General features: G+C 41.9%; 1 protein-coding gene across 2 annotated transcripts in view; it reads right to left on the reverse strand.

Annotated features, from left to right (window-relative positions):
• LOC309575720 (ligand-dependent corepressor) overlaps positions 1-20,784 on the reverse strand; it is a gene marked incomplete at its 5' end in the record, with an annotated part of 57,312 nt that extends 36,528 nt beyond the window's left edge. The window contains one exon of one of the 2 annotated variants that reach the window (XM_082286484.1): positions 20,688-20,784. In XM_082286484.1, the coding sequence (XP_082142610.1) occupies positions 20,688-20,784 (97 nt within the window). The remainder of the gene's footprint in view (positions 1-20,687) is intronic. The other variant, XM_082286485.1, reaches the window with a different exon arrangement.
• Positions 20,785-27,387: the final 6,603 nt, after the last annotated feature.

Genomic DNA, 27,387 nt, shown 5'->3' on the forward strand with positions numbered 1-27,387 from the left:
CAATTTGGTGCTGAAATTAACTGTGGGAACTGAAATTGCCAGATGTGATGGAACATTACTCGGTGTAGACTAGGAACAGTAAACCTTCTCTAGAAAAAAACCTACACTTAGATGCAAGAAACACACAGTAAATAGCTGTAAAAAAGCCTGACCTTTGGGGTTTAGTCAAATTTTTCCAAAGAGCAAGTGACTGATAAATCTCTCCCTCACTTTTGATGTCACATCATGTCTACCATCATTTCATGTGGCAACTCTTGGAGTCTTACTAACCTTTTAGCCTCAGACATACATCACCAATTCTGTAAGCTATGCTTGCAGGTGAGCTTCTCAAAAGAAGCACCCCAGTTTCTTTGAGGTGTTTTGTGTTCAACTACAATTGGGATTACACAGAGCTTTTCTTTTTCCTCTTTGACAGCAACATGGGACAGGAGAAAGGCTGCTTAACATCAGCATTTCTAATCACGCTTTTGACTGGAAATATAAATGACTACACAAGAACATATCGAAGATTTTAAAAAAATCATTTTTGCTTGCCTTATTTCTAGGCCGGAAAAATTTCCAGGCCTAGTCCAGTTACACCACCAGGAACAAGTGGCAGGACCAGGGACATCTTAGACAACAATGCTGTGGAAATCAAGATCTGTCCGACTTAGTTGTTTGTGCTCTCAGACTGCCCTTCCCTTATTCAGATCTGAGACAGACATCTGAAGTAATTACTGGAACAGAACTGAAGATCATAGCCAGAAAAGATCCCATGGGATTTGGTTGATGCAAAAGTAACATGATAGAGAACACAAATTTCATGATGGCCATTCAGCATTTCAAAGTTATTCCCAAGTATCTTTTCTGGATAGCTACAGTGAATTTGGTGTCTAATGGTATATTTAACAGCTTATAGTGCACTTAACTGAGTCATATACACAGTAATTTCAGTTCCTATCATCATCTTTAAGTCTTCCTCAAACCAAGCAGTTCTTTGCAGCTTTTTGACACTGCAGCCTTCTCCATCTCATTTATTCCAGACCTTCTGGAATTCCTGAAACGTAGCACTTATTATTGGCCTTCTTTAGTCAAATGTTTAATCCACTGTACTTTGGTTGAGGCCAGCCTATACTCTCACACATTTGTTTTCAATCTAGTTGAAGTTCTTTGCTTCAAAGCATCATTTGTGATCTGAACTTGACAGAAGACAGCAGTTCAATACTTTCTGCATGCTAAGTTTCTCAATGTCACTGTGTTGCAGCAGAATCTCAGGATACGCTAACAGTTAAACAAATTACAAAGTTTCTAGTCAAGAACACCAAACTGTTACAAAGTCAAAACATCTGGAGATAAGACTTCTACAGCCAGTCTTGCTCTAATTTTACAGTTGGTATCTCAATAAAAAGGTCTTAGTAAACCTGCTAGTGCCTTAGAAATTTTCAAAGAATGAAGTCACTATTTGGGATGATCAGAAGATCTGAAACCAATTCTTTGATGCTAAGTGAAGAAACACTGGGAGAGCACTCAGCCTTCCAAATCAGAAGTTGGTCCTTTGTTCCAAATCAGAATTAAGTTTTCCAGTTAACCTATACACAAATCTTCTCAAGCTTGCCCACTCTGTTGTACTGCTAAATTCATCAAGAGACTGAAGTATCTGTACAACCTTTATATGAAGAAACAACAGAAACCCTTCACAGTTTTGAGGGCTGCTTTGCTAGAAGCTTCAGCTTCTAATATCAGTATCATTTATATTCAAAGCAGCTCTTTTTCTAACTTCTTAATTGTTCTTTCAGAACAAAATCTCAGAAGTGGATTTCCTAATCAATCCATGGCTAGAAACTGCATGCAGTACAGCCATATAAACAGTAAAGGAATTTGACACAAACTGAGTTTCTGCAGGCTACACCCTAATCACCAGATCCTAAGGGATCAAAAGGCCACAGTAGCACTAACAATTATTCAAAGTTGGTTGATATCTATGACACTGTAAATACCTTCCCTTAAGGTAATTTTTTCCCCTACAGAATTCTTCATATGTAAGTTTCTCTAAAAGAAAAAGACTACCATGCACATGTAATGAATGAAGTACAGTATAGAGTGAACAGTAAAGTGCTGACGACTGTGTGTGCAAGAAGCATTACTAACTACTTCATGTGAGTGCCTTGTTCCCCACTACTGCCAATTTTATATCTTAAATACTCTGAAGATTATTTCAAATATAGCCAACTTTTCAAAAAATTATCTTTGACACCAGAAATATTTCCAAGCTCAAGGAATATTTGACTTCTAGAACACACACTTACTCTTCTATAAAACAACAATAATACAAGAGGTATGAGTGAATGAAATCAGACACTAAAACAAAAGGCACTGGGCTACTAGAACAAGTGCTGCAGAACAACTTGCACTAGTTCTTCTTTTGCCAAAGTAGCCAAGCTAAAGAAGAACTGCAATTTTACCTGGATTTATTACCCATGTACAGAGCTGAACAGTACAAATTAAAATCCAAGCAGAGAAACTATACCATCACTTTAAAATCATAGCCAAGAAAGTCAGCAGCAGTTTTAACAAAAGAAATTCAAACCACATGAAGAGAAGCTTCCTTTCATTTACAGGGGAAAAAGAACAGAAGCACACTGGAAAACTAAGGCTGGAGAGGAACCTGCAAAATCCACAGCTACACAGTGAACACTGCATTCAGTATCCTAGTGACTTCACTATTTTAAATACTTGCTTATATTAGTGTTCAATAAATAATTTGATTAAATATAGTAGTTGACTATTTTAAATACTTGCTTATATTAGTGTTCAATAAGTAATTTGATTAAATATAGTAGTAGTTGACTATTTTAAATACTTGCTTATATTAGTGTTCAATAAGTAATTTGATTAAATATAGTAGTAGTTGAATACATGGAACACTCCAAGAGTAGCCAAGTCAAAACCCCAACATTTTTCAAAATACCACATATTTTAATGCTGACTTTGAACTGCTAACTATCTCCATACAATTACTTACATAACAGAAAACATGCAATACCCCATTTTGCAATAGTGATATAATCACAAAACACATTTTTAAGGAAGCTGCATTATCAAATCTGCAAAAAGAGTTCAGCATAGGGCTTACTCTTCCAGACAACTGGCTTCTTACTAGTCCCAGAATAATAATATGACTTGAGATGCAGGGAATCAAAAAAGACTTCAGTGTGCAATTTTGGGTTTTGTTAACGCTTATTTGATGCAAGTATTTCTATAGATATTTGACTATTTCAAGTATTTAAAAATCTCTCTTCATGCATTCAGAAGTCTGAAACGGTCTTTCATAAATATCTTGAACATAGTCTAACGATTTTATATGTTCGTGGATTAACCTACAGTTAATCTTATTAAACAAAGAGCCAACATTTTCAAGAATGAGTGCTAAAGCTGTAACACTAAATAAGCTCATTTAAAAAGCAACCTTGAAATTCTTCTTACTCCTGCACCCATTTTAAAGTCACCAATAAGCACTAGTCAGACTGCAGAATGTTTCCACCAGCAGGCTTCTGAATATGCATAATGCCAATAAAGTTAATTACATTTAAGAAATAATAGTCTATGTGCAATTAAGATACTGGCAACATTTTAATGCAAAAAAAAATGTTTAAATATACTAACATCCTAGTCTTGGGATATCCAGTCAAGCTACGCAAAGAGATGTGTTTGTCCCTTGCATACTCCCAAATGTGGAAGTAGGATCAGAAACTGGATCTGGAAGAAAGGGTAAACAGCACGTTAGTTAAATTCACAGAGGATACTATGTTCGGAGATGTTGCAAACATTAGTGAAGACAAATACATAAATGACCTAAAGAGAAAATAAGATTAGTTTGGAAATAAAAACATCTCATGAAAAATAACTCCAAACACTCAATGTAGAAGAACCACAAGGATAGCGGAAGAAAATGTAAAATGAAAGGAACCTAGAAGCAGCAACAGTGGACAGTCAGCTAAATATTTGCATTGAAAGACAGTCTGGAGTTGCAGAGGCACCAAACAGAGCAGGGAAATTAAAGTTCTTTCTACAGTCTTTGAGCCAATAACAATAGCCATCTCTCCACACAATTGCCCGGGACTGAAAAATTCCCCTTCACTCCCAGCAAGTGGAAAGCTCCTCTCAATGGCAAATCAAGTTCTGCAGGAGGTAGGGTTTAATTTTTTTTAAGCAAAGTTAACATACGGTTAGCATAAGCCTACGCAGCAGGCTCTTCCAGTACTTCTGCTGCTTGTGGCTTTGTGCAGAACAGGAGGAAGCTAAGAAAATGAATCCATTTTTACAGGTGCAACTCAACCTTGTATTGTTCAGATTTATTCCTGTGGTCCTCGAGAAAAGAAACCAAAACAGCTAGTTCAACTACTAAAAAGAAAGAAGAATAAAAAAAACCCCTTCACCATTTACTTTTTGCTTCAAATTTACTTTTCCCAAGAATGACATCCACTCATCCATCAAGGCAGATGTCAGCACTGTCCAGCTTTAACAGCAAAGATAACAGGAGGAAAGAACGGACTCTACCTTCAGAAAGATTGAAAGAGGATCTCCACCCACAGCAGACAAATGTAAATTTAAAAGCTAAAGTAACCAGCATACATCTTCAAGGACTGTCAAGCCTTTGTTTTTCAGAAATATTTCTAAGCACAAACTAAGAACCATTTATTCTGAATCATTCCCAAATTAACAGAATATGCTAATTTCACAGGATTTGTTTCTCTCAGTAACAAGGGTTCCATGAGGCAACCATGTAGATGCTTCATACTCATGGCAGTCCACAGACAAAAAAAAAAAAAAAAAGGAAAAAGACAAAAAAACCCCTATCCCAAACCAAAAGGTCCAACATTTTACCAGAAGCCATCTTTCTGCCTATCACGTTGCTGAATCTTAGGAGAAGCTCCAGTATGGAGATTCATGCTCCAGTCAATGCATCCCATCATTACAAGAGAACAGCAGACTGAAGGTTCTCCCTCCTCCTGACAACTACTAAAAGATGTGATTTCTGAAATAAGTCACCCTATGAACATCTACAGCTGCTGCTTGTGATGTGATGGCAAGAACAAAACAGCTCCTACCAGTTTCCCTCATCTTTGACAGAAACTGGTTAGTCCTGTATATTTCAAAGGAGATTTAAACAACAGATTGGCAGGCATCCCTCAAGCCAAAGGCACATGAAACACAGCGTGGACAGGTTTTAAAGTAGTTCAAACTATAAAGACAGTATAGAACCAAGAATCACATCATCTCATTGAAGAACTCAGTGCATTTCAGGAAGATGCAAGACTTCAGACATAACAAAAATTAATCTCTGCTTTTTGCACCAGAGGACACTGGAAAAGTATCTCTGTAATCTTTTGCCTCTTTTGAAAGATCAGTGCTAGCATGAGGCAAGATTCATAGAAGCAAACTCCAATCAAGCCTACAGATTCAAAGCACAGTCTCCTGAGCAGATCTTTCAGTAGCAACAGCAGGTTTTGCAGCCCTTTCCTTCTACTCCATCACTCATTCCTACTCCCACACTGCATCAGCTACACTGGTAAAAGTTCATGAGACTGCAGAAAGGGTAAGTGGTTTTGCACACACCCCCCTCACTTCTTTTTTGTTTTTAAGCAGTAACTTGTACAAGTTCACCTTGCATGAGAATGGCTGCTCAGGTTAAGACAAAGATTTCACTAGCCCAAATCCCAATTCCAATAAGCGCAAAAGTGTAAGTGGCAACACAAGGGGTTGCCTTAAACAATGCCATCTCAAAAAGTATGGCCAGCAAATCCCAGAATACATCTTTTCAGAAGCAGAAGCATAGCTGCTGTTAAAGAACAGAGCATACAATTTGTTAGATGTGTAACTGCACTGGACTCTTTTCAAGTGAAAAACATGAGAGATATATGCTACAGCTAAGATGCTGGAAAATCAAGGCCTGTTAGAACAGAAAGGAGATAGAGTCAACAACACTCCATGCTCTGTAGGTTTTGGCACAGCATGCTGCAGAGAACAGGTGAGGCACACAGGAGCAGGAGACTCATTCTTCTGCAGGAGAGACCACCACATGGATCACAGAGCTCGTGTGGAAAGCAATGGGACCTACTGCTGAATGAGCAGACCGAGGTTTTCTGGGAGTGGTTCTTATTCCAGTACTCTCATGAATGCAGAGCTGGCCTGACACAGCCCTGTCGTGCTCCTTGGTCAGCCATCAGGAGCTGCTGGCTGATGAATCTCAGATTAACTCAGCAAAAGTGCCAACTGCCCTTAGCTCTACCTGCTTTTTTTCCCTCGTGACTCCTGTTTGGAAGCAAGCCCTGTTACAACTTTAAACACTGTCTTAACACAAAATCCCTAAACCAGTAGTCATGCTGAATATGCATCCTGATTGGCTAATCAGGTAGAAAGCCCAGTCCAAACCTATATATCCCTCTGTAGAGACTGTTTTCACTGAAAATGGAAGATACTGCACTAGACCAAGAATGCTTCGAAGTCTGGTGTAATGAGGGGTTGAGGCTCAGAAGGTTCCCATGGCTAGAAACCTACTGCCCCTGCGGTTTGGGAGAACACGGACCCCAGGCAAGCTGTTTCAGCACTGGCCCATCTCCCCAGCTGGCATCATAAACCTAAGGTGTAAGGCACCTTAGCAGAGACTGCTGTCATTTTGTTAAAGCCCAAATACGCAGATTACCCAAAGAGATAAAGAAAATCCCTTCCTTTAGGCCAACATTCAAAAGTGTGTTGACTCCAGTTCAAAAGGAGAATTTAGACTACCTCTATGTCACAGGAACCAGAGCAAGGAAATACCTATGAGACTGACTACTAGGGGATATGAAGACAGATTCCGCTGGTTTCATCCCTGAAAACTTCTTGCTAACAGTTAACTAGTACTGACCCAAATGTCCCCATTACAGCATCAGTTTCTCTGTAACTTCCTGTTAATTTTATGAAAAACAAACATATTGGATAAAGATCTTTATCAAGATTTCTGCAACTTGAGGCACATTCACTAGCAAGGCGGCATCAAGAGTAGAATGAGGCTTGCCTGACTCAAGTGCATTAAAGGAAGGTGATAAAAATTAAACAGCAGTAAAATGCACGTGCATGCAAAATGTATGACTGCAAAATGTATCGTGCAAAAATTGTTAATTAAGAGAAGCAGAGTAAGAAAACACAAAATTCCACAATTCATTTATCCCAAGTCACTAGAAGACAGATTACTGCAAACTGAAGGTTACTGTAACAGGCAAGTTCATTCTGCAGCATATCTTCAATGTTTTGAAGCTATGATTACTGATCACCTGGCACTTTAATCCATGATAAATCCACCTCTCCACTGAAAGAGCTGATCCCACTCATCCTCCCCATCCCCCCAGATGCTCACTCATCTTGCATTTGCACAGTAACATGACAAGATGGTTCAGGGATCAGTCTCCTGATCCAACCCAGCATGCATTTACACAAAGTGAGGGCAGTGGCACAGAGGGGGTGGTAAGATCACCCTCTTCCTGCAGCATTTTAGATCTGTGTGAGAGTCAAAACTGCTGTGCAACCATGAACTGTGTTTTTATAAGGAAATTCACTTTTACTGCTATGCATCCCTTGGACATGTATTCTATTTACCTGTGGTGGAACCAAAATCTTTCCTGAATAATCTTATATATTCGTCAGCATTAAACAACTATAGCCTCCCATACTGCTCATTTAGGTTAAAAGACATACAATTGTGATTTCTCAGAAATTACTGTAAGAGTTACTGCCCAAACCTGTACCCACTCTAAATGTAATACAAAGTTGCAGTTTGACAAGGTCTGTAATGTGGACTTGCAGTTTCTTCAAAATCAGGGTGAAATGCTTTATTACAGTTGCTCTAGTATAACCTCCTCTATTTCAAAAAGGAAAAAAAGTCTACTTAATGTTTCCTATAGCATCTTCTACCCACACTAAACATCACTTTTAGGGTATATAAACTATAATCAATACATTTCAATGTTTTTCACCAAAACAGCGCTATTGCAAAGAGAATAATTTCATGCCTTTTCAGAAATCTGGCCCTCTAGAAACTTGCTTAATGTGATGCAATACAGTTTAAAAAAATAGCATAATGTTTAACTTAATTCTGGACAAAGAATAACTCATGGCTCAAAAGCCAACAGTAATTTTATTAGATATTCTTGAGAACCATTTTCTGTTACTTTCCTTAAAAAAAAGGTTCAGAGAACCTAGCTAGGCACATCTCTAAGCTGTCCTAACCTTTAACTCTTTAACTGAAAACAGTATGTTTTTAGAATAGCTTTTTCATGGTGACTTCTATTTGACTTTTTAAGCTTAAAACAACAACACCAAACCCAAAACCAAACAAAAAAACCCCAAACCACAAACAAACAAAAAACCAAAAAAAACCCCACCAGAACCTGCCTGCCTTCTCCCACCAGTGCCTCCCCAAACACTGTCCCCTCAAGTTTTACATTAGAACACTAATAGGCAAAGGCTTCAAAAGAATACACTTTTCTCATTGATGGGAAGATCAGGTAGTTAGTTACCTGAAACTGGTTTTTTTTTTCTAACGTGGGAAACATTTTGCCCATTCCCCAAAAATGCTTTAAGATGTATTTGGAAGAGTTCAGTCTTTATACTGCTATTAAAGCTCATCATTTCCTTTTCTAAATGCATTCTTTGTGAAGTTTGACCCTCATTTATGCCACATCTGGATTTTCAAGAGACCTAGTTTTGAAGAGATATTCATTTTCCTTCACAGGTTCCAAGAAGAAGAACTCTTGGGATATTTCAAGGCTATGATGTCCTGTTAGTTAATTTTCATTTCTACCTCCCCTCAAAAGGAACTAACAGGGAGGAGCCACCTGGGTTAAAGAATGCCTTACCAAGGAGTTTGAAAGCCCACAACCAAGTATTTTACATGTCATTTTGAAAACAACTGTAAGCTTATGACCTTCTGTGAGGTCATCTGAAACAAGATGATCAATTTCCTAAGACCACCTGACTCATGCTGCTTTAGACCCCAGCCCCACATGAGTGTGGACTGACAGCAGAGGGTGAGGCAGTTATTGCACTAACAGCCAAAGCACATTTGCACGCTGGCTGCCACGCTGACAGAAAGCAGGAATTAGTCCTCAGGAGAGCCTCACTTGTCACACACAACCACAAGGTGCTCCAGCAGGCACTGGTGTCCTTTCACAGCCATTGAGAACAGATGGCTCCTACCTCAGAGGCAAGGACACCCCTCACAGGGATTCCTCCACACACCCACATCCATGGCTCTTGTTCTGGCCCACTCACAGCTAAGGTCCCACAGTCTCTGCTCAGACTAACCTGTGACTCCTCATTACAGTCAAGGCTTATTAAACCTTGACTTCATGACCCAGCTTAAAACCAGATCAAATACAGCTACACTGGCAAAACTATGGGGCAGCAAACCAGTGTTCAGAGCATTATTTATTTATTTAATAAAGAAATTTTTGACACCACCAACAGAATTTCAAAACCACACAGTAATTTAACACTCTTAACCCTTCAAGTCTGCTAGTACAAAGCAACACAGAAATTAGCTCTGTGTGCTGCTAACCAGCAGAACCATGAAGACCCCCCTAGGCAGCACCATGGCATGCTGAGAGCAAAGATCCATCTGCCTGAAAGGTGAGATCAGAGGATTGCTTATCTCCTTCTCCTAACTGAATATGAAAGAACTATTCTACTTCCCTTACAGCAGTGGAAAGCCCTCCAACTTTCAGACAACAGAAAGACAGACAAGAAGGAACATCAAGAAGGATATAGGGTTGTGATGCTGAAATGCCCACAAACATGATAAGCAGAAGGTGCCGATTTCCTGGGAAAAAGTGTTTTTGCATAGACTTTTTTTTAAGTAGGTTTAGTAGTTTTAATCCTAAAAATAACTGCTTACTTTCTAAAGTTTGTGAGGTGTCATCACAAGCGCATTTAGCTGCTAAAGTTCATCACCATGCCAGTAAGTATAGACCAAAGCAGCTGTGATCGACTTCTCAATACATGCCTTCCTCTCAAGCATCTCCCATTATATACCAAGCTGCGTAAGGCATTTCCTATCCTACGGCCAGGAGCAGTCCTTGGCCTACAAGGAGTTGAGAAAATAAAGCCCTATCTGCTGTTCTTATTTGGAGCACAGAATTCACTTCAAACTACAAGCAGCAGAAAGATACAAATTCAACATTAGTCACAGGCAAACAGATGATTTAGGAACAAGAACCAATCTGTCACAGGCAAGGAGAGCAGCCTCCATGGCAAAGTCAACTACAGTTCTGCAACATCTTTAACTTATGAAGTCAAATTTTAATCTAATTTTAAACTGAGTAACTTGTTGAGCAGAGTAACCTCTGAACTCTACTCAATTTACTGTTAGTATGCTCAAACTGTGACCTCAGCTATGGTTCTAGCAAAAAAGAGTCAGGAGGACAGTGGCCAGGATGGAGACTATTTGGGTTTTGACACCCAGAACAGCAGTGCACCAAGGGATTACCAAACAGCTTAGCATCCATCCCATACTTCAAATGCCTTCTAGTCATTAAAATAAATAAATCCATGCCCTCTTGCGACCTGAAAGGTGGTTTACCTGTTGTTTCAGGGCATCTGCCAATGTACCACACGGAGACTACGTCAGTTTATGCTCGAGCCTGCATATTTAAAGTTCCTTTCACAACCATGTAAGGTAGGAATGCAATGAAATCTTTACATCTAACACAAACTAGCAGGAGTTTAGCCTTCATAGCAAGGTTCTTGGAAGGGAAAATACAGAAGCTCTACATACAGGGAGTGCAGTTCTGTAAACAGACCTACTTAACAGCACTCTAACATTTTTTCAGAAGTCAGCCTTCAAGATGAAGTTTTCCAGGCTTAGTATCCTCCATGATATCCATTTTTAGATAAAATACACTTTTAAATAGAAAAGTATGAGAAGAGGAAGGAAAGTTAAAAATCAATCCTAATCTAATGGATCACTAAATATCAGCTCATACTCCTTAGCACCTACAGCCACTTTGGAAAGGAAAAATAGCCCTCATTTACAAATCATTTAGAGCAGTAATTTTCAAACTGTGGAATCCTGAAAAGCATAAAAACCCCACACAATTTAAACCATTGGCAATAGTCTTGTTTTTCCACAGTTGCTTCTTGCCAACTTCAGGTTGAAAAACACTGATTTAAGAGAGCTCTGGCAAAACACAGTTCTTCTCTCAATGGTGTAGGCTTGTTCAAGAAATAAATGCAGCATCTGCATGGCCTATCTCAACTGAGCACTAAAACCATTCATTCCCAAATGACTGCACATGTCTCAAGGAAAACTGCAGAGGGAAGACCAAGGCACTAGATTTTGTAAAGAGTTTAAAAAAATACTCCTGTGAGATAAAAGAACAAGGTTCTCATAGCATCTTACCATACAGTTCCAGATGATTACATTTTTCTTATTTTGTATGAATGCACAGGATTGACAAGGATGAGAGGAAAGTATAAAAAAACCAAGAGAAATGTGTGGGCAGTAGTTAGGCATTTAACCAGAAATACCAAATTTATACTTGATACAATTTTGTTATATATCCAGTTATACTTGATACAATTTTGCCCACCAAGTATAAGTTCGAATAAGCTAAACATTCATGAGAAATATTTCAGGGAAAAAAACTACCGTTCCCCCCTCCAAGAGACTTTGACACTCCATTTTGACAAAAACTCAGAGCACTTGTCTTACACAACACATTCTGAAGTACGGATATCCATCTAAACCGCCACATAACTAATATTTTACATTTAGTTTTTCCCCTCACACATCTTCATCCTTTTCTCAATCTTGTAATATTTTGAAAGATAGTAAAGTACAACATGCATATAAAGAATAACCACTAAGGTCACTGAAACTTTCCATTTCCAGTTGAATAAGAGCACAACTTTTCCAAAGGACATTTAAAACCAGCAAGGGACACTCCTCTTATTTAGCAAAGAGGACAGTTAGATCAAGAAATGATCACTGACATAAAAGTGCAGTAGTTTTTTTTTAGAGGTTTTTTCACTGCTCGTTTGGAAGTGAACACTGTCAGATGGCTTTTTTCTTCATAAGATAAAAGTAAGACCCTTGAGAGAAACCCCAGAGGAGACATTCTGGTATCACAGAAACTTAAGTTTCACTAATGACTTTAAAACAGGAGAGAAAGCTAGGGATAAGGTAGCAATGCTCCTCCTATTCTGAAGGATGTAAATGGAATCACTGCTTTAAGAAGATTGCTTTTAAGTTTGTTTAGATCAGAAAAGGAAATTACCTCCATGCTTTCTTATTCTCTTGCTTTTGCAGAGCAAAATGGAAGTTAAGCATCCACTCCTGCAAAAATTTTCTTTAGGCAAAGGATACAACAGCATGTTTTCAGAAACGCATCTAAAGACCACGATAAAGCACCACCTAGAAAGCAGCTCTCATCATTTTTGCCACAATGACAAATCTTAACCCAGGAGATGACCAAACTTGAGACAAAGGTCTGCTGTAACACTAGCTTATCTTCAACTTGTTCACAATGAGAACAAAATAACTGCCAAAGAAGGCAAGAAGTAAGCCAGGTTGCTGTTTAAACCAAAGCAAATCCATTTTCTGCATTCCAATATATAAAAACATTTCTCCAGGAGCCCAAGACTACAGGACACAAGGCACAGGCTGTGAGGACTCTTCTGATCACAAGACTCCCCATCTGAAGTGCACAAGCACGTTACTCCATTACTCTGACTAATCTGTGACAAAGTTTCAAAACTGACCTGCATGTTAGTCTGCACAGCAAGTATAGGCAGACCACCAAAGAGCTCTGTGCATCTGAACTGCTGTGGAAAGTTTAACAGCTGCAGAACTAGCCTGTCTCTGCAAAACTGCAGGCTGAACTCAAAAGTTTATTACACAGGTAACAGCAAGCTGCCTCCTGTCACATAAACACAGCAGCAAAAGGAGCCAAACAGCGCATTGCTACAGACTCATTACAGACACCACGACATGTACAGGAGCACAGAGTAAGGAGCCTCAGGACTAAGAACTGACCTTGAAGTTTTAAGAGTGGGGAATTACAGGCTGTGGGGTGAAGCTTTCACATCCTTTTGTTAGGGCAACTAACAAAAAAACAAATAAAGAAATGAAGAACTCTGACTCTTGACTACCTGTTCCTCTTCCTATTTTGGCAGTTACTCTATTTTCAAAATGACCACCACCCCTGCAGCAGCAGAGGGCAAAGGACATCCAATGGACTCATCTCCCCAGTTACACACTGAAACACCTGTACTATAACTGTATGCATAAAACATTCAAAGACAACCAGAAAAGTTTTCATTAGTAAACTCAGCTCAAGAGTTAGGACTGGTGGCCTCTGATGTCTTTCCACACTGCTGGATTCAGCTTCTGAAAGCTTCCTTTGTTAATGAATACTAGGCTCTTGTCCAGTCCTCTTTTCTCCCCCTCTACTCCCTCCCATAAAATATCGTGGTCCTCAGGGCATAAGGAACATCCTTTGTCTTCCGGCAAGTCTTCCCTGTGCAGCCACTTTGCCACCCCTCCTAGAAAATGTAAGAGGAGTACCATCTTTCCTCTTCTCTGTAAGAAGAGTGGAAAAAACAGATGGAGACATCATCTAATAGCAATTTTACTGCAGAGGAAGTGGTGTCCTGCAGAAATGTTGCAAAACCATAACCTCCACTTCTTCTTTCATGTGTCAGCAGTATTGATGCGTAACTCAAATCTCCTGCTTAGCTTTGAGAGTTCAGTTTTTTGTCAACTCACCATAAAGAGCATGTGGTACTACACACAACATACAAGGTGAACTAAATCTGAGGTAAAAGGTAATTGACTTAAAGACATCCAGAGAAATAACAGTAAGGCACTCTTCAAGAGTAAAAGAAAGAAGTTGAAGCTCTCATTTCCCAAAATGGCCACATAGATTTGTCAGAGAGAAATGAGAAACCCCAGAGGCCTGCAGAGATACTGGGGAGAGGTGGTACAAAGCTGCAACTTATTAATAGAGGAACTGGTTGGGAAAGCAAAGCCCACAGTTCATTATCAGGGAGGGAGCATGAAGCCGGAGATTGCTTCAATCTTCCTGCTTCTGTAATGAACATGAAGCACACAAAAATTAACACCTACTCAGTGAAAGATGTATTTTTGCATGTGTTACAATACCAGCTGAATAGTCTCAACTCCTCATTCTCTGCCACTTCTTCCTCTGCACATGTTGTAGCAAAAAAAAAAAAATTTAAAAAAATAGTTTTCCAGTCAGGTCTAGTCAGGGAACTGTTTCACCAAGCTGCCACACATAGCTGCGCTAGAACAGAGGGGACTATTTAAGCCAGTTTAGACAGCACTACTGTCAAACATAACCATAGTCTGTAACATGGTTACAAGAAACAAGATACAAACTAGAAGACTTTGTGCCTTTGGAATAGGCTATTCTACCCACTTCCCTTCCCCCCAGAGATATGATCCCATCAAGTGTTTCAGATGAGCTCTCCTGATCATCTCATTCCCAGCTAGGATGACTCAGGTTACTACGCATCACCAGAAGATTAGCTGGTTTTGCAGACTTCTGTCAGTTTAGTAAAAATAAGCACTAACAACCCCTCTTAGCCAGAGGCAGACCCTAAACTGGCTCAGCCTATCCCATCCCATCCAACCCTGCCCTCAGACAATCCCAAAAGCTGTGTATTTCTCAGAGATATAAATATCCATCCCAGTAACCTTTGAGAACCAAAGCCTCATCCTCTTAAGACTGAAAACATATACACATAGAAGGATGAGCAGAGGATTGGAAGTCAGTAAAATACTGCAGTAGTGTTTGCTCTGTCCCAACCTGTAAGACTACAGGGCTAATTTTCTTTAACCCTATTAAAGGCCTGTCTTTCCTCAAACCTTGCCTCAACTGACTTCTAGGAAATATTCTTCTTGTGGTTTTACAATAGCAATGGAAGAACACAAGTTCTCAGACAAAAACAAACAGCAAACAAAAACCAAAACCAAACAAACCCCAAAACCCCCATAAAGACACATGACAATACTTGCCTGGATGTATGATAGCCTAAGATGGCAGAATGTTGAGTCATGAAAGTACCACGCAATAATGATTTAGACAACTGAGCATGGAAATTGGGATTTTTTATCTCCCATTTTCAATTAAAGTGCAGTTATTGGACTTCTATACATAACAGTATTTGGCCTACCATCAACATAGGGCACAAACTATCAAGAAATGGCTTAAAATTTTGGAGCAGTCCTTCAGGTACTTTTTTAAAATGGTGCTGTACCACGAAACTGTAAATCTGTAATATATACATCCCAACAAAAATGCTAAAAAGATTTTATCTAGGTGGATTTTTACTATTTTCTACATGCTTGGAATGGATTACTGTAATTAATTTTGGAAGTTCCGTTAGAGCGGATGAATTCTGAATGTCATTATTTCTCCGTTAAAAAGTCCAAACATCTATAGTTCCTGTAGGACAAACATATCCCAAGAAGGAAACCTCCCACCCTGCAATGACCGTTTTTACCTCACACAAATTAAAATACATTTTTGTTGAAAAGTGAAACAAACCAAATGATTAGGCCTAGTCTGAAATTTCATGTCATAGACATCAGAAGTAGACCTCAAGATGGTATAATTTAAAGTGATTATCAAGACTTTTTTTGAATATGCTTTTAATTGGTTGACATCGTCCCTGAAAGGAGAGAAGTTATTCTTCATTTGCAAGCAGGGAAACAAGGGCAAATCCACAGTGATCTGTAGTGAATTCAAAGAGGTATTTGGAACAGATTCATCCCCCACAGTTCAACTTCTACTGTTCTTCAGACACATACCATCCTTCCATGCACATTTAAAGTAAAGCTAAATATCAAACTGTAAACTTTACTCCTTACAACTAAGGATTTTTATTTTTAATGACAGTTGCCTCAGATTTTTTTCCTGGCGTAACTTCATCATAAAAGGGTATTTCTCCTTCCCTCTATTCATACTGCCAACAAGCAGAAAGGCTGGAGCATAGAACAGATCTTCTTGAACAAGCCTTCAGCTACTATACTGTAACACTGCTGTACAATGGATTTATATTAATAAAAAAAGCCACAAGCTGCAGCTACGTTGCACGCAGGTTGAGATAAGGCAAACAGTACCACTCACACATTTGCTGGGGACAAGGCTGGGGGTGTATCTAAAACAAATACCAGTATAGAACAGCCCTACATTTAAACTTTTAACTTGCTTTTTATTCTTATTTTTCATCAACATCACAGCTACAAATAAGCTTTCTCATTTTGGAACAAAGAAACACAATCTGACCTTTGAACTAGAACTACGTTAAACACTTGGAGACTCAAGCCTACTTCCAAAACAAGATAACACAGCTAACTGTTTAGAAGCAGCAGCAAATTCATATCACACACAGGCTGGAGCTATACAGGAGCCATAATCAAGATAAGAAAAGTAATAAAGATTTCAGAATTATTCAACTGCTATACACCTTCTCTTGATTATTATTAGCTTCTAACACTTCCTGATATATCATATTTCTTTCTCAGAATCCACACTTTAATCCTAAATATCCAAGGTCACAGAAGACCACCACTATACAATGAACTAAACAGAAAAAGATCAGGTACTTAGGTTGCAGTATTTCATCAGCAACAATAACTTAAAAAAAAAAAAGGCAATTATTTCAGCATATTTTGACAGCATAAGAGTAAAATCAACAGCTAAGCAGCATTTCAATGAAACACTGGCAGAGCTCAAGATGATTGGAAATCTTATAAGAATGTTACAGATTTTCCCTTGAAATCCTCATCTTACTCCCAAAACTAGGATCACTGCTGAAGAGTAGTGAACCATTCCCTCCCTGCCCCCACACCTCCAATACAGACCATAATTCAGTCAGGGAGTCTCCAAGAGTACAGCTAATATTTAACAAAGGGCCAAGCATCACCAGCTAGAAGAAATGCATGCAATCACCTCACACTACTACTCCAGTGACCACACAGCATTGCCATGCTATTACTGCCTGTATAAAAGGTGTCAGGAGGGTTTCAGGGATCTGTGGGTTATTTCCTTCCTCAAACTCCCCATTCCTTAGCAGATCCAACCTCATCAACCATTTCAAACTCAGCAAGTGTCTGAACAGAAGACGATTAGAGGCTGGGAGAGAGAAAAAAAAAATTAAAATCACCACATGCCTTTGTCTCTCGGTATCTGCTTTTGACCACTGAAAAAGATGTTAACACTCAAGATTGGTACAGAAAAAACAAATGTCAGCATCAAATAGTTATCATCTGACACACTGTGTCTCTATAAAGCCCTACCAGGGCATCAAGATCCAGGTGCCAGTCCCAGCTACCCCTGCACTGTGGTTCCACAGTCCCATTAGAACTCATTGCTAAGAAAGCTTAAACACCCCTTCTCCACACTTCCTTCCATATCCAGGCCATGACAGGCTGCTGCCGTAATTTCATCATTGATCAACAAAACTGCTCACAGACCTAAGCTCCACCAGCCTCACCACCTCCCCTCCTCACAAAAAGGGGATGAAATGCATGACAGTGAAGGGAGGTTTCAGATAGCTCAGGGAACTGATCTATCTCCCACAAAAAGCCACACTGGGACAACCAAAGATGCAACTCTGTGACAGTTCAAGCTGATCTGTATCTCTGCTGCTGTGTTCTCACTCTTTTCCTTTCCACCAGCTTTGCATTCTCACATTTCCTTGTGCGAGTGCTGGTATTTGCTTGACCTGACAGCCAGCCAGTTCAGGGAACTATACCAGCAGAAAATTATTCTACTCCCTCCGAAAGATGTTTTCCGCTAGGACAGCTCCCCTGAATCGGCTCCTTTTGGACAGGTGGTCTGTCAGACCCTCTGTGTTTTTGCTCCCTTAAGAGCACAAGCTTAGTTTGACAAATTGCCATGAACCCACAGTCCAAAGGAGCAGCTGACTGCAGAACCAAGAAACAAGAGAGGAAAGTGAATTACTCAAGCCATTTTTATTGCCAAATGCACTAGTTCAAACCACAGGTATACTTTTTCTGAATGCCACATGGTGTGGTATTAGAATGACTTTTCAGGGAAAGATGTTAACACAGAAAATCCCACATGCCTCATTTACTTTCGGAACTAAATATGAATGAATATTTCTGAAGTAACATGAAAGATTTTCCCATACTGATACATAAATAGTGGAAAGCAGAGTGTTTATTACAGGAAAAAATTCTCACAGATTTCTACAAACGGCCAAGGTGAACAGAACATTACATAGTTTAACAGTCTACTTCTAAATCTCGAGGAATATTGTCAAAATTCACTTAAAATGGTGACAAGTATATTTAGAGCAAGGGGTTAAGATTCACAACATAACTTCAGCTGGAGATCCTGGGCTAGTGCAATAAACCTTTTATAATGTTATAAAAATATGAAAACAAAAAAGGTAACAATTAACACATTTACATGACCCAACAATTTACGCAAGATTCATACTAGGAACGGGGCAGATCCTGAAACCTCATAAAGCTGATCAATTTGAAGCTGAAACTATTTACGACATAGTGCCATCAAGATAAAAGTCACAGAGCACTGTTACACTTTGGACTTTATTTTTCTTAAATGGTTTTGTACTTCACCTCCCAAAAACCCCAGACAATTCTGTGCTTAACAGTGTTCACAGTATCTTTTGTTAAACACACACAGAGGGACTTTCAGAGAGGGAAATCTTCTGGAGGAAGAAAACGTATTAAATTTAGGTATGAGGAAGAGTATGGAGGGCACAAGGGGAGAAAGCAACTTCACGAGAAGCTGGCAATTTAAATGGCTTTAGGGAAATGGAACAGGGTGTGTATTAATGGGGGTGGAGGTGGGGTGTTTGGTTTAAGTTTTAGCACTTCGGGTTGCTAAGAACTTCAATAACGTAGTGTTTTCTTTGAGTGTGTAGATGACATAAACTTCTCTAGCTACCCAGAATTTTCCCAAAGAGCAGCACAATGAATAGAGACAATTCCTGCATTTCACCCCAACAAAAGATCTTCAACAGCAGCTTTGAAACTCTTTTTTGGTTTTTTCCTTCTTTCTTTCTTTCTTTCCCTCCAAATTTACTCCTCACAGCTATCTAGTTAAACTCCAAGCAGTAGGACAGCTCCACTGGAGGATTCAAGGACCCAATGCTAGAGCAGCAGGGACTGAGAGGAAGATGACATGCTGCAAATAGGGAGTTTAAAAAGAACTAGAACAGCTGAACCCCAGCAGCTTGATGAAAGAGGAATTGAGAGAAGGAGATAGAAGTAAAATAAATCTGGTTCAATGAGAGGTGGAATAGAATGTAACAGAGATAGAATCAAAATAAAATCCCGCAAACTGAATCTAAAAATAGCAATTATTCGTTGGAAAGAAAACCCAACACTTTTATGTAGTGTGAGTTTCTCAGTAACATATTGTCCTTCAATTGCTTTATGCATAAAATAAATTAATTGCTTGAATTAATCTGAAGTTAACAAGCATCTAGAGCACACTTTTATATTGCAGAAAATTAAACATTTAGATGGAGTCAAAAATATACACAGCAGCAGTTACACATCCTGGTGTAACCAAAAATGGTGTTTCAAATCCCTGATAATGAACTGGGATGCTGACCTAACTGACAATAAGAGGTTTAACTCTGCACACAAGGAACTAAAGTGAATCTGTGACTGTTACTACAGATTACCTATGCCGAGCAGCCACTGGCAGATTATGGCCATATTTGCATATTTAAAAATAAAACGAGGATTTGTGCTCAATTAGAATCAGAAGGCCAAACAAGATGAAACATACCAATGCTCTAGGCAGGGATTTTTAAGATTACTTTGCAAGTTCACAGTCTACTGTTCTCAAACCTTTTTTCTTTGGAGACACACACTGAATTACTGGCCTAGAGCTGACGTTTATGTGAATGTTGGGACGCATAGAAAAGATCTCAATTTCCTACTAGAGAAAGAGAAAAGGGCAAAATCTGTATTTTTGAATGGAAAAAGTTACTCGAGATGAAAGGGACTTCTTTTTCAAAACCCCAAACATTCGACTGCATGGAGCCTACCCAACAAGAAACGCGCAAAGGAGAGGAGGAGGGGGAAAAAAAAAAAAAAAAGGAGGTGGGGGGGAGAACAGAAGAGCAATCACACATCCTTTTAACCCTGCGGCCCCGCTCCGGATTCACGGCGTCAATCCGGCACCGCGATCCACAACTTTCCGCCTCCCCCGCCGCTCCTCCCGCCGGCTCCGCGGCCTCGCTCCCTCCCGCCTCGCCGGGCCGGGGGCAGGCGGGCCGGCCCGGGCTCGCCCCTGGGCAGTGACAGGCGGGCCGCTCCCCGCCGCCGGGCGCGGCCCCGCCGTAAACAAGTTTGAAGGGGCCGCGGCCGGGCCGGGCCGTGCCGAGCGGGGAGGAGCGGGCGCGGCGCTGACAGGGGCCGCACAAAAGGGCAGGGCAGGACCCCCCTCCCGGCTCCCCCCCTCCGGCGCAGGGCGGGGCCCGGCCCGGCGCGGCGCCTCACGGCGGCCGGCGGGGAGGGGGAGCGGAGCGGGGCGGGCCCGCAGGCCGCGGCGCCGCTCGCCTCACGGCCCCCGCTCCGGCGGAGCCTCCCGCCGCCGCGGGGCCCGGCCCGGCCTCCCCGCCGCGCCGCCGTCCCTCACCTACACAGTGAATGAGCTTGTGTCGCCACGAATCGAGCTGGTGGCGGACGCCGCGCCTCTGGATGGAGCACTGCTGCCGCCCGCACGGGCTCGCCATCTTCTGGGCGGGGGCGGGGCGGGGGCGGTGGCGGCCGGCGGGGCGGGGGGCAGGGAGGGAGGGCCGCGCGCGCCGCGCTCTGACACGCCCACTCGCGCCCGGCGCCCGCCCCGCCCCGCGCATGCGCTACCAGCCCGCCAGCGGCTCGCACGTGCGGCGCCGCTGCACCGGTCCGCTAGGGGGCGCTGTGGAATTCCGGAGCCTGTCGTGAGGGAGGGGCAACGCCCTGGGCGGTCGTCGTGTTCTGAGAGGTCATTGTGTCCTGAGGGGACGTTCCACCGCTGAGGGGTCACTGTGTCTTGAGGGGACACCCCACTCCTGAGGGGTCACTGTGCCCAGAGCTGTAATCCCTCCTTGAGGGGACATTCCAACCCTGAAGGGGCCACATAGTTTTCCATCAGGAAGAGATGAAACCTCCTCATCTGCTCCGCGGTGTAGTTTTAAAACCCCCAGGTCTGTTTGCCATGATGCAAAGGGAAGGCACGTGCCTGCAGTGGCTGGGAGATCCCGCATTGACAGCTCCGTGACTCAGCCACCGCCTGTGCTGCAGCCTTGCACCACAAGCAGAAGGCCTTCACTCCAGGTGAGCTCAGATGCTGTAAGGGCACTGGTGATGCAGTAACACCAGTTCTGACAGCAAGCAGGGAATGCACTGACAGTCTAGAGAAGGCATGGCACTGCCTGGTGCTTGTGCAGGAGGACAGGAACATTGGCACCAGCTTCTTTCAAGCTCAGGGGATGAGATTGGAAAGTGAAATCTCTTACTCCAAACCTTGCCATGAGGCCAGAGATTAAGATCTGTGAGCCTGTATTTCCCCAACCTAACCACCAGAGCCATCACCCTCACCTTGCCCAGCCACACATGATTAGGGAGTTAGAAAAGCGTAGAGCTCAAAGTTGGCTGTGCATAGCTGGCTGGTCAAATGCAGCTGCATTAGGATGTCCCCGATAAGGTATTTCCTGTGGAGAAAGAACAGTTCGAGCTGGCTGTTTGGGTGTTGTTGCAGCTGCAGTAAGCCACCTGTCCTGTTCAAAGGGAATTCCAAGAGTCTCTTAGTGCAGGCAGGTAGGAGAGCAATGAACCTGTCCTACAAAAGGAGATCAGTACAGCTCAGTTTGGCTAGCCCAGCAAAAGGAATGCAAACCCAAAGTGTGCTTGCTCTGCCAATCTACCAGGGAAGCTGCAGTGGGGAAAAGGTGGACAGAGCTATCTGAAGGCCAATGGTAGCATAAGAACACGTTATTGATTGGCTCTTAATTCTCTCGTAGAGGAAGTCAGAGGATGATTTCTCACTGTAGAAGGTGGAACTTCCCATAGCAGACAGCAACCAGAGCAGCAAGAGGCAAAAGCCCATTTCAAGATGCAGCTTCCGTGCAAGGCAGCAAGGTGTAGCTTGTTTTCATGAGCAGAGCAGACAGGTTTAGGGAATCCCAGTCCTGGTTTGAATGCCATTAGCAGTGAAAAAAAGGAAAGCATGACCTATGGAGAATTTCTATGCCACAAATAGTGGGAAAGCTCTTTGGGCACCCTTGCTCAGGAATGGTCTCCTTAGCTGCATCTCATTCCATTTGCTGGTGATATCCTGGTCTTTGTTCCACCCCTTTTTTAATGTGATGAGCCATTGGGGTCTGCATGTCTTCATATCCAGAAGTGGGGAGTCTTCTTTCGACTCAAAGCCCAGACATGTGTCTCACTAGAGCCTGAGTTCATAAGTCTGTTAGGCACTGTACTAATCACAGAAGTATGTATTCCCTGAAAGGCAGATAATCTAAACAAAGGGATTGCAACATGAATGCTTTAAACTCCAGCAGGTAACTTCTGTCTGCAGTCTGCACAGCAGCCAGAGCAGTGGGTGAACTCCCAGCACTAATTGTTAGAGAGTTCCAGTTTGGGGTTTTTTTGCAATCCTCTGTTCTTAGACTGATGTTTAGACAGCAAACTCTTTGAGACAGCCACATGGTTCTACCCTGTGTTGGTGTTGAACCTACCATAAAGTTTCTGATTCCTGACTGGGACCCATATAAAAATTCATTCATTTTCCATAACATGTTGCCCTCCACAGGGCTAATTACAGACTGTTAGCATGATAAATACCAACAGTTTGGATTTCTTACCCACCACCAAAACAGGGAGGAAGAGGATGAGGAAAGCATGAACCAGAAGATCCAGTACATAAAGCAGGAGAAACTGTTTGAGAGCTAGAGAAATGCAACAGTCCTGTAATCTAAAAAATGGTTTAATACCACAGGCCTCCTGTGGGGAAGAGCAAACAAAGGGCCAAGGTCCACTTTATAAAAGAGCAGCAGCATCTGGAATCACAAGCTAAAACTTTTGTGTTCAGGGAAATGGAGAAAAAGGGTATGAAGAATGGTGGGACTGGCCTCAAGAGTCTCATCGAGAGTGACAACTAAGTGAGCAATCATGAACCTACTGAAGCAATGGGCAGATCTGACTTGATCCTAGAATTAGACTGGACCAAGTTTGATAAACCAGAGCTTGCACCATGCTGCCACCAACACCGTCAGGGAGGTTTGTTCAAACCAAAGTGAATCCACCATTTTCCTGGCCAGGACCATCAGCATGCCCCAGCAGCCACTCCTGTACTTGCTCCTGCAAACATCTCAGCACAAGCTCTCTAGCTGGGACACAGCTTTGGCACTCCCCCATTTCCCACGAGCCATGAGACTTGCTGCAGTTGGAGCACTGTTTTCCCCGTTTCACAGTGGCTCCCCTTTGATGTTAATTGTTTGCAGGCAGAGCTTAGTGGAGAGTGTAGCTGTTCTCTGGTCCATCTGCTGGTTACTACTGAGCCGCCCAGACCAGTGGAGAAAATGCTTTGATGTTAATGAGCTGCAGACAATTTCACTTAACACCAAGCAGGGCCTGGCATCTCAGAGGTAAGACTTTCAAGGCAGATCCTACAGCAAGTCTCTCCAACATCCGTTTTGCCATAAGAACAGAAAATACTCAGAAAGATGTTTGAGCAGAAACCTGTCTTCTCACACAGTCTTGCACCACACCCAGTATTATTACAGCTGCAGAAATGCCAGAGGCAGGGAAGTAGTGAGAGTTAAAAATGGCCCTATATAATCACATGACTTTTATGGGACTCAGCAGAAGCATGATTTACCCTCTTGCCCATTAATTGCCTGATTCTGTGGTCCTGCAGAAGGAATACACAGGAATGGGAGAAGGGGATAGACTGTAAATTGCTGATTTGCCACAGACTGGTTCCTGTGTGGCTGGTGTTCAAGGCAACCCCGTTCTGAACATGGCACCTCCTCCATCAGCACAGCAGATGTCTGAATGAAATGGGCCAACTGCAGTAAAGTGAGACTTGCACAAGCAGCCTTGGACTATCCTCTTTCTTAACTGGGCTATTTCAGCAAAACCTTTTCTGTGCATCTGCTCCAGGCAGCAGCACCCTGCCAAGTGCTTGCAAACCTACAGGTCAGTGATGGATCTCTCAGAGACAGGGTACAAAAGAATCCGTGGATGTGTTGTAGCTTCCTTTGCTTCAGTCAGCCCTTGTCGTGGGCGCCAGACCAGGAAGTTGGGATTTCTCCCTAGGGTAACACCTCATGTACTGGAGAGGGCCCAGATTAGGCAGAGCTCCTGCTGTGGAGAGATAGCATGGGAAGCAGAGAAAGGTGAGAAAGATACCTGTCCAGTAGAAATGAGAGGTACCACAGTCTCAGGAAGGAAGCACCGAAGCACAAATATGAACAAAGAGAAGTGAGAACAAGGCACAAATTCAATTTTGTAACCCTCTGCCCATCATAAGCAAAGTATATTTATCGTATGACACCAACTCGGCTTCTATCCAGACTCTGTGAGCTTTTGAATGAAGAGTGACCCAATCCTCTGAGAAGCCCCAGCCAAGCAGAAGTGAACACAGACTATGTCCCATCAAGTAGAGCAACAAATGAGACCTCACTGAAAGTTAAGGAGGAACATACCTTCTTCTGAGGAATGTGGCATAATTCCAATATATTGCCTTTGTTAAATGATTTATGGCAATGAGAGAGAGAGAGGTACTAACTCTTTAGTTTTCTCGCCAGGATTGGATTATTCCCTGTGGCAAACTGGATTCACAGTTCAAGTAATGCAAGCCAAGTCCAAATGTTTGTGTCATGCCCATTGCAAGGAGGAGCTCACACAAATGTATGTGAGCCTACACTGAAATAAAACCTAACAAGGCAGAAAGTGACATCATGGAGGAGGCCATGACTGATCACAGGCAAAGGAGAGTGTCCAGCAAAAGGGACACTGCACTTTGGAAAGTCTACCCAAGTCAGCAGGAGGACAACATTTAACAACATATTCAGTATTTGCTGAGCACCAAAAGTCACTCCATCCAAGCAAAGTTTGTGGGCCATGTTTTGACACAATGAGCACAACTGTACATCCTGCAAGAGATGAGACTGGCAGACAAGAGGCCATTGACAATGGCATGGAGTGACACAATCATCCACAGATAGCAGTTAGGGCAACACTGTGATTTATACTGCTGGGCAGGAGCCTGAGAAGCACTATGGAGTGTGTGCAGGATGGATGAAGAGGGATGCAATTTGATCCCTTTTTCAAAGGGATTTACTGTCACATGCAATAGCAGCTTCACTAGAGATGGACAGACTATCAGCCTGAGAGCAGAGAGATATTCATTACGTTTAGGATGGATTTCAGTGCATGAGAGACAATGTATTGTCAGAAATTGTAATATTAATATAAATAGAAAGCAATAGATTTGTAAGGTGAATGGGAGTAATCTGGGGTTTACAGCAGGGAGTTTATCCCCATTAAAGGAACAGGAAAGCTGGACGGTTGAATAAATGGACTAAAAAAGATCACCTTTGTAATAAAAGGAAGGGTGATGCAGCAAGGTGAACACTAGGTCAGCTTCTAACTGTTTCTAGGGGACAAGGAAACATTCACCTGAAACCAGGGTAGAGCTGTGACAGCCAAGTTGTCTGCAATGTTTGACTTAAGAGTGCAGCATGACTTGAGACAGTTTTCATGCTCTGCATGCATTGCTCCAGTGCCACTGTCCCTGGCACACACGAAGCGTGAGACATCCATGTGAAGCAGCACCGTTGGTCATATATGTGCATGATGGATGAGCCATTTTGCTGCCAAAGGAACAGATAACTGCTGGGTGCTGCTTTTCCCTCACTTAAGGGAACAGGATCAGCTATTTTTTGTCTGTGCCACTACTGACTGTCAGGAATTTCATAGGAACTTTATCAACTTTGGTTTGATTCTATGAAATTTTTAAGAATGGTGGCAAATTGCAGTATAGTTCCAAAGCTCTTAGCAGAGTGATTAGCAGACTATGGCATTTTTGTGTGTGTCAGCTCATTAAGGAGCTTGGCCAAAACTATAAATGCTGTAGAAACAGGAAACAACAAAACATTAATTCAACTAAGCATGCAGGTAACTCAGAGGGAGGCTTGGTGCATCCTAAGAGACAAGCAAGTAGAACAAGCAGTTGCACCTTACAAGCTTTCCACACCAGCAACCTGAGAGGTGCAGTGTCCCCAAAATGAAGGGTGCAAAAAGTTTGAAAATTTTAAGTTGCTCGTCATAAAACCTCTATACATATACACTGCAAGAATGAAGGCAGCACTCAAAATGGCTTCAGATGTTCATGTCCTGCACTCACAGCCGCACTCAAAACTCTGCTCAATGTTAAACGTGTTTGTGGTCACCGTGAAGGCATGAGGGAGGTGCTGGAGGCTCAATGACAAGTGACTAATCAAGAACTTTAAAGCCTTTCAGATATGAAACTACTGACTTACTTGATGCAATGTGCTATGTTGTGCTTAAGCTGGCTCTCATAATCAAGAAGTGAAAAGTGGAAAATGCACTGCAGTTTCTGAATGGAGATTGAGGAAATATGATCACCATACCCATCACCCTGGGAAGAACAGTATGGGTATAAAAAAGCTGAATGTCTTCATACACAGTAGGTTGATCTTTACAAGCAATGACCATAAAGTGCTTCTTGCATTACAGAATAGGTGGGGGACTGCATGCAGATAGAAAATATCTCTGCCCTTCTCCTAGGTGATAAAAGTTTTCTTTCAAGTAACAAATGTATATTCAACAAACTGAAGAAACAGCTGGTGAAAGAAAACATTTTCATGGAGCAAAGCCCAGAGCTAGACATCAAACATGTGAATTTTATTTTAAAAAAGCAACAACAACAAAAGAAACAAAACAAAGAAAACCACCCAAGCCAATGTAAGGTCTTGTCTCATTTCAGGAGGAAAATGATTGCCAGAGTAGCAACTCAAGATGTGAAGCCGCAGAAAATTATTCAGGCTAGTAGCAGAGTATTTGTCCAGATTCCAGAAAGAAAGAGGAAAAGGTGGGGGAAAGGAGGGGGAAAAAAGCACACCTGGGATATTGTTTAAACTACTAGAGAGCAATTATGCATTGACATGTGCCTAAGTGATACTGAGCATACACTATTGACCACCTGATTAGGATAGTGGAATGAAAAGCAACTGGAGGACTTCAAGAGGTTGTCAGGGGAGAAAATTTAAAGATAATGGGAGACATTAATTACGCCCATACGGACTGGGTAGACACCATGTCAA

This window comes from Coloeus monedula (genome assembly GCF_965178545.1).
Source record: "Coloeus monedula genome assembly, chromosome: 8".
In the NCBI taxonomy this organism is placed as follows: domain Eukaryota; kingdom Metazoa; phylum Chordata; class Aves; order Passeriformes; family Corvidae; genus Coloeus; species Coloeus monedula.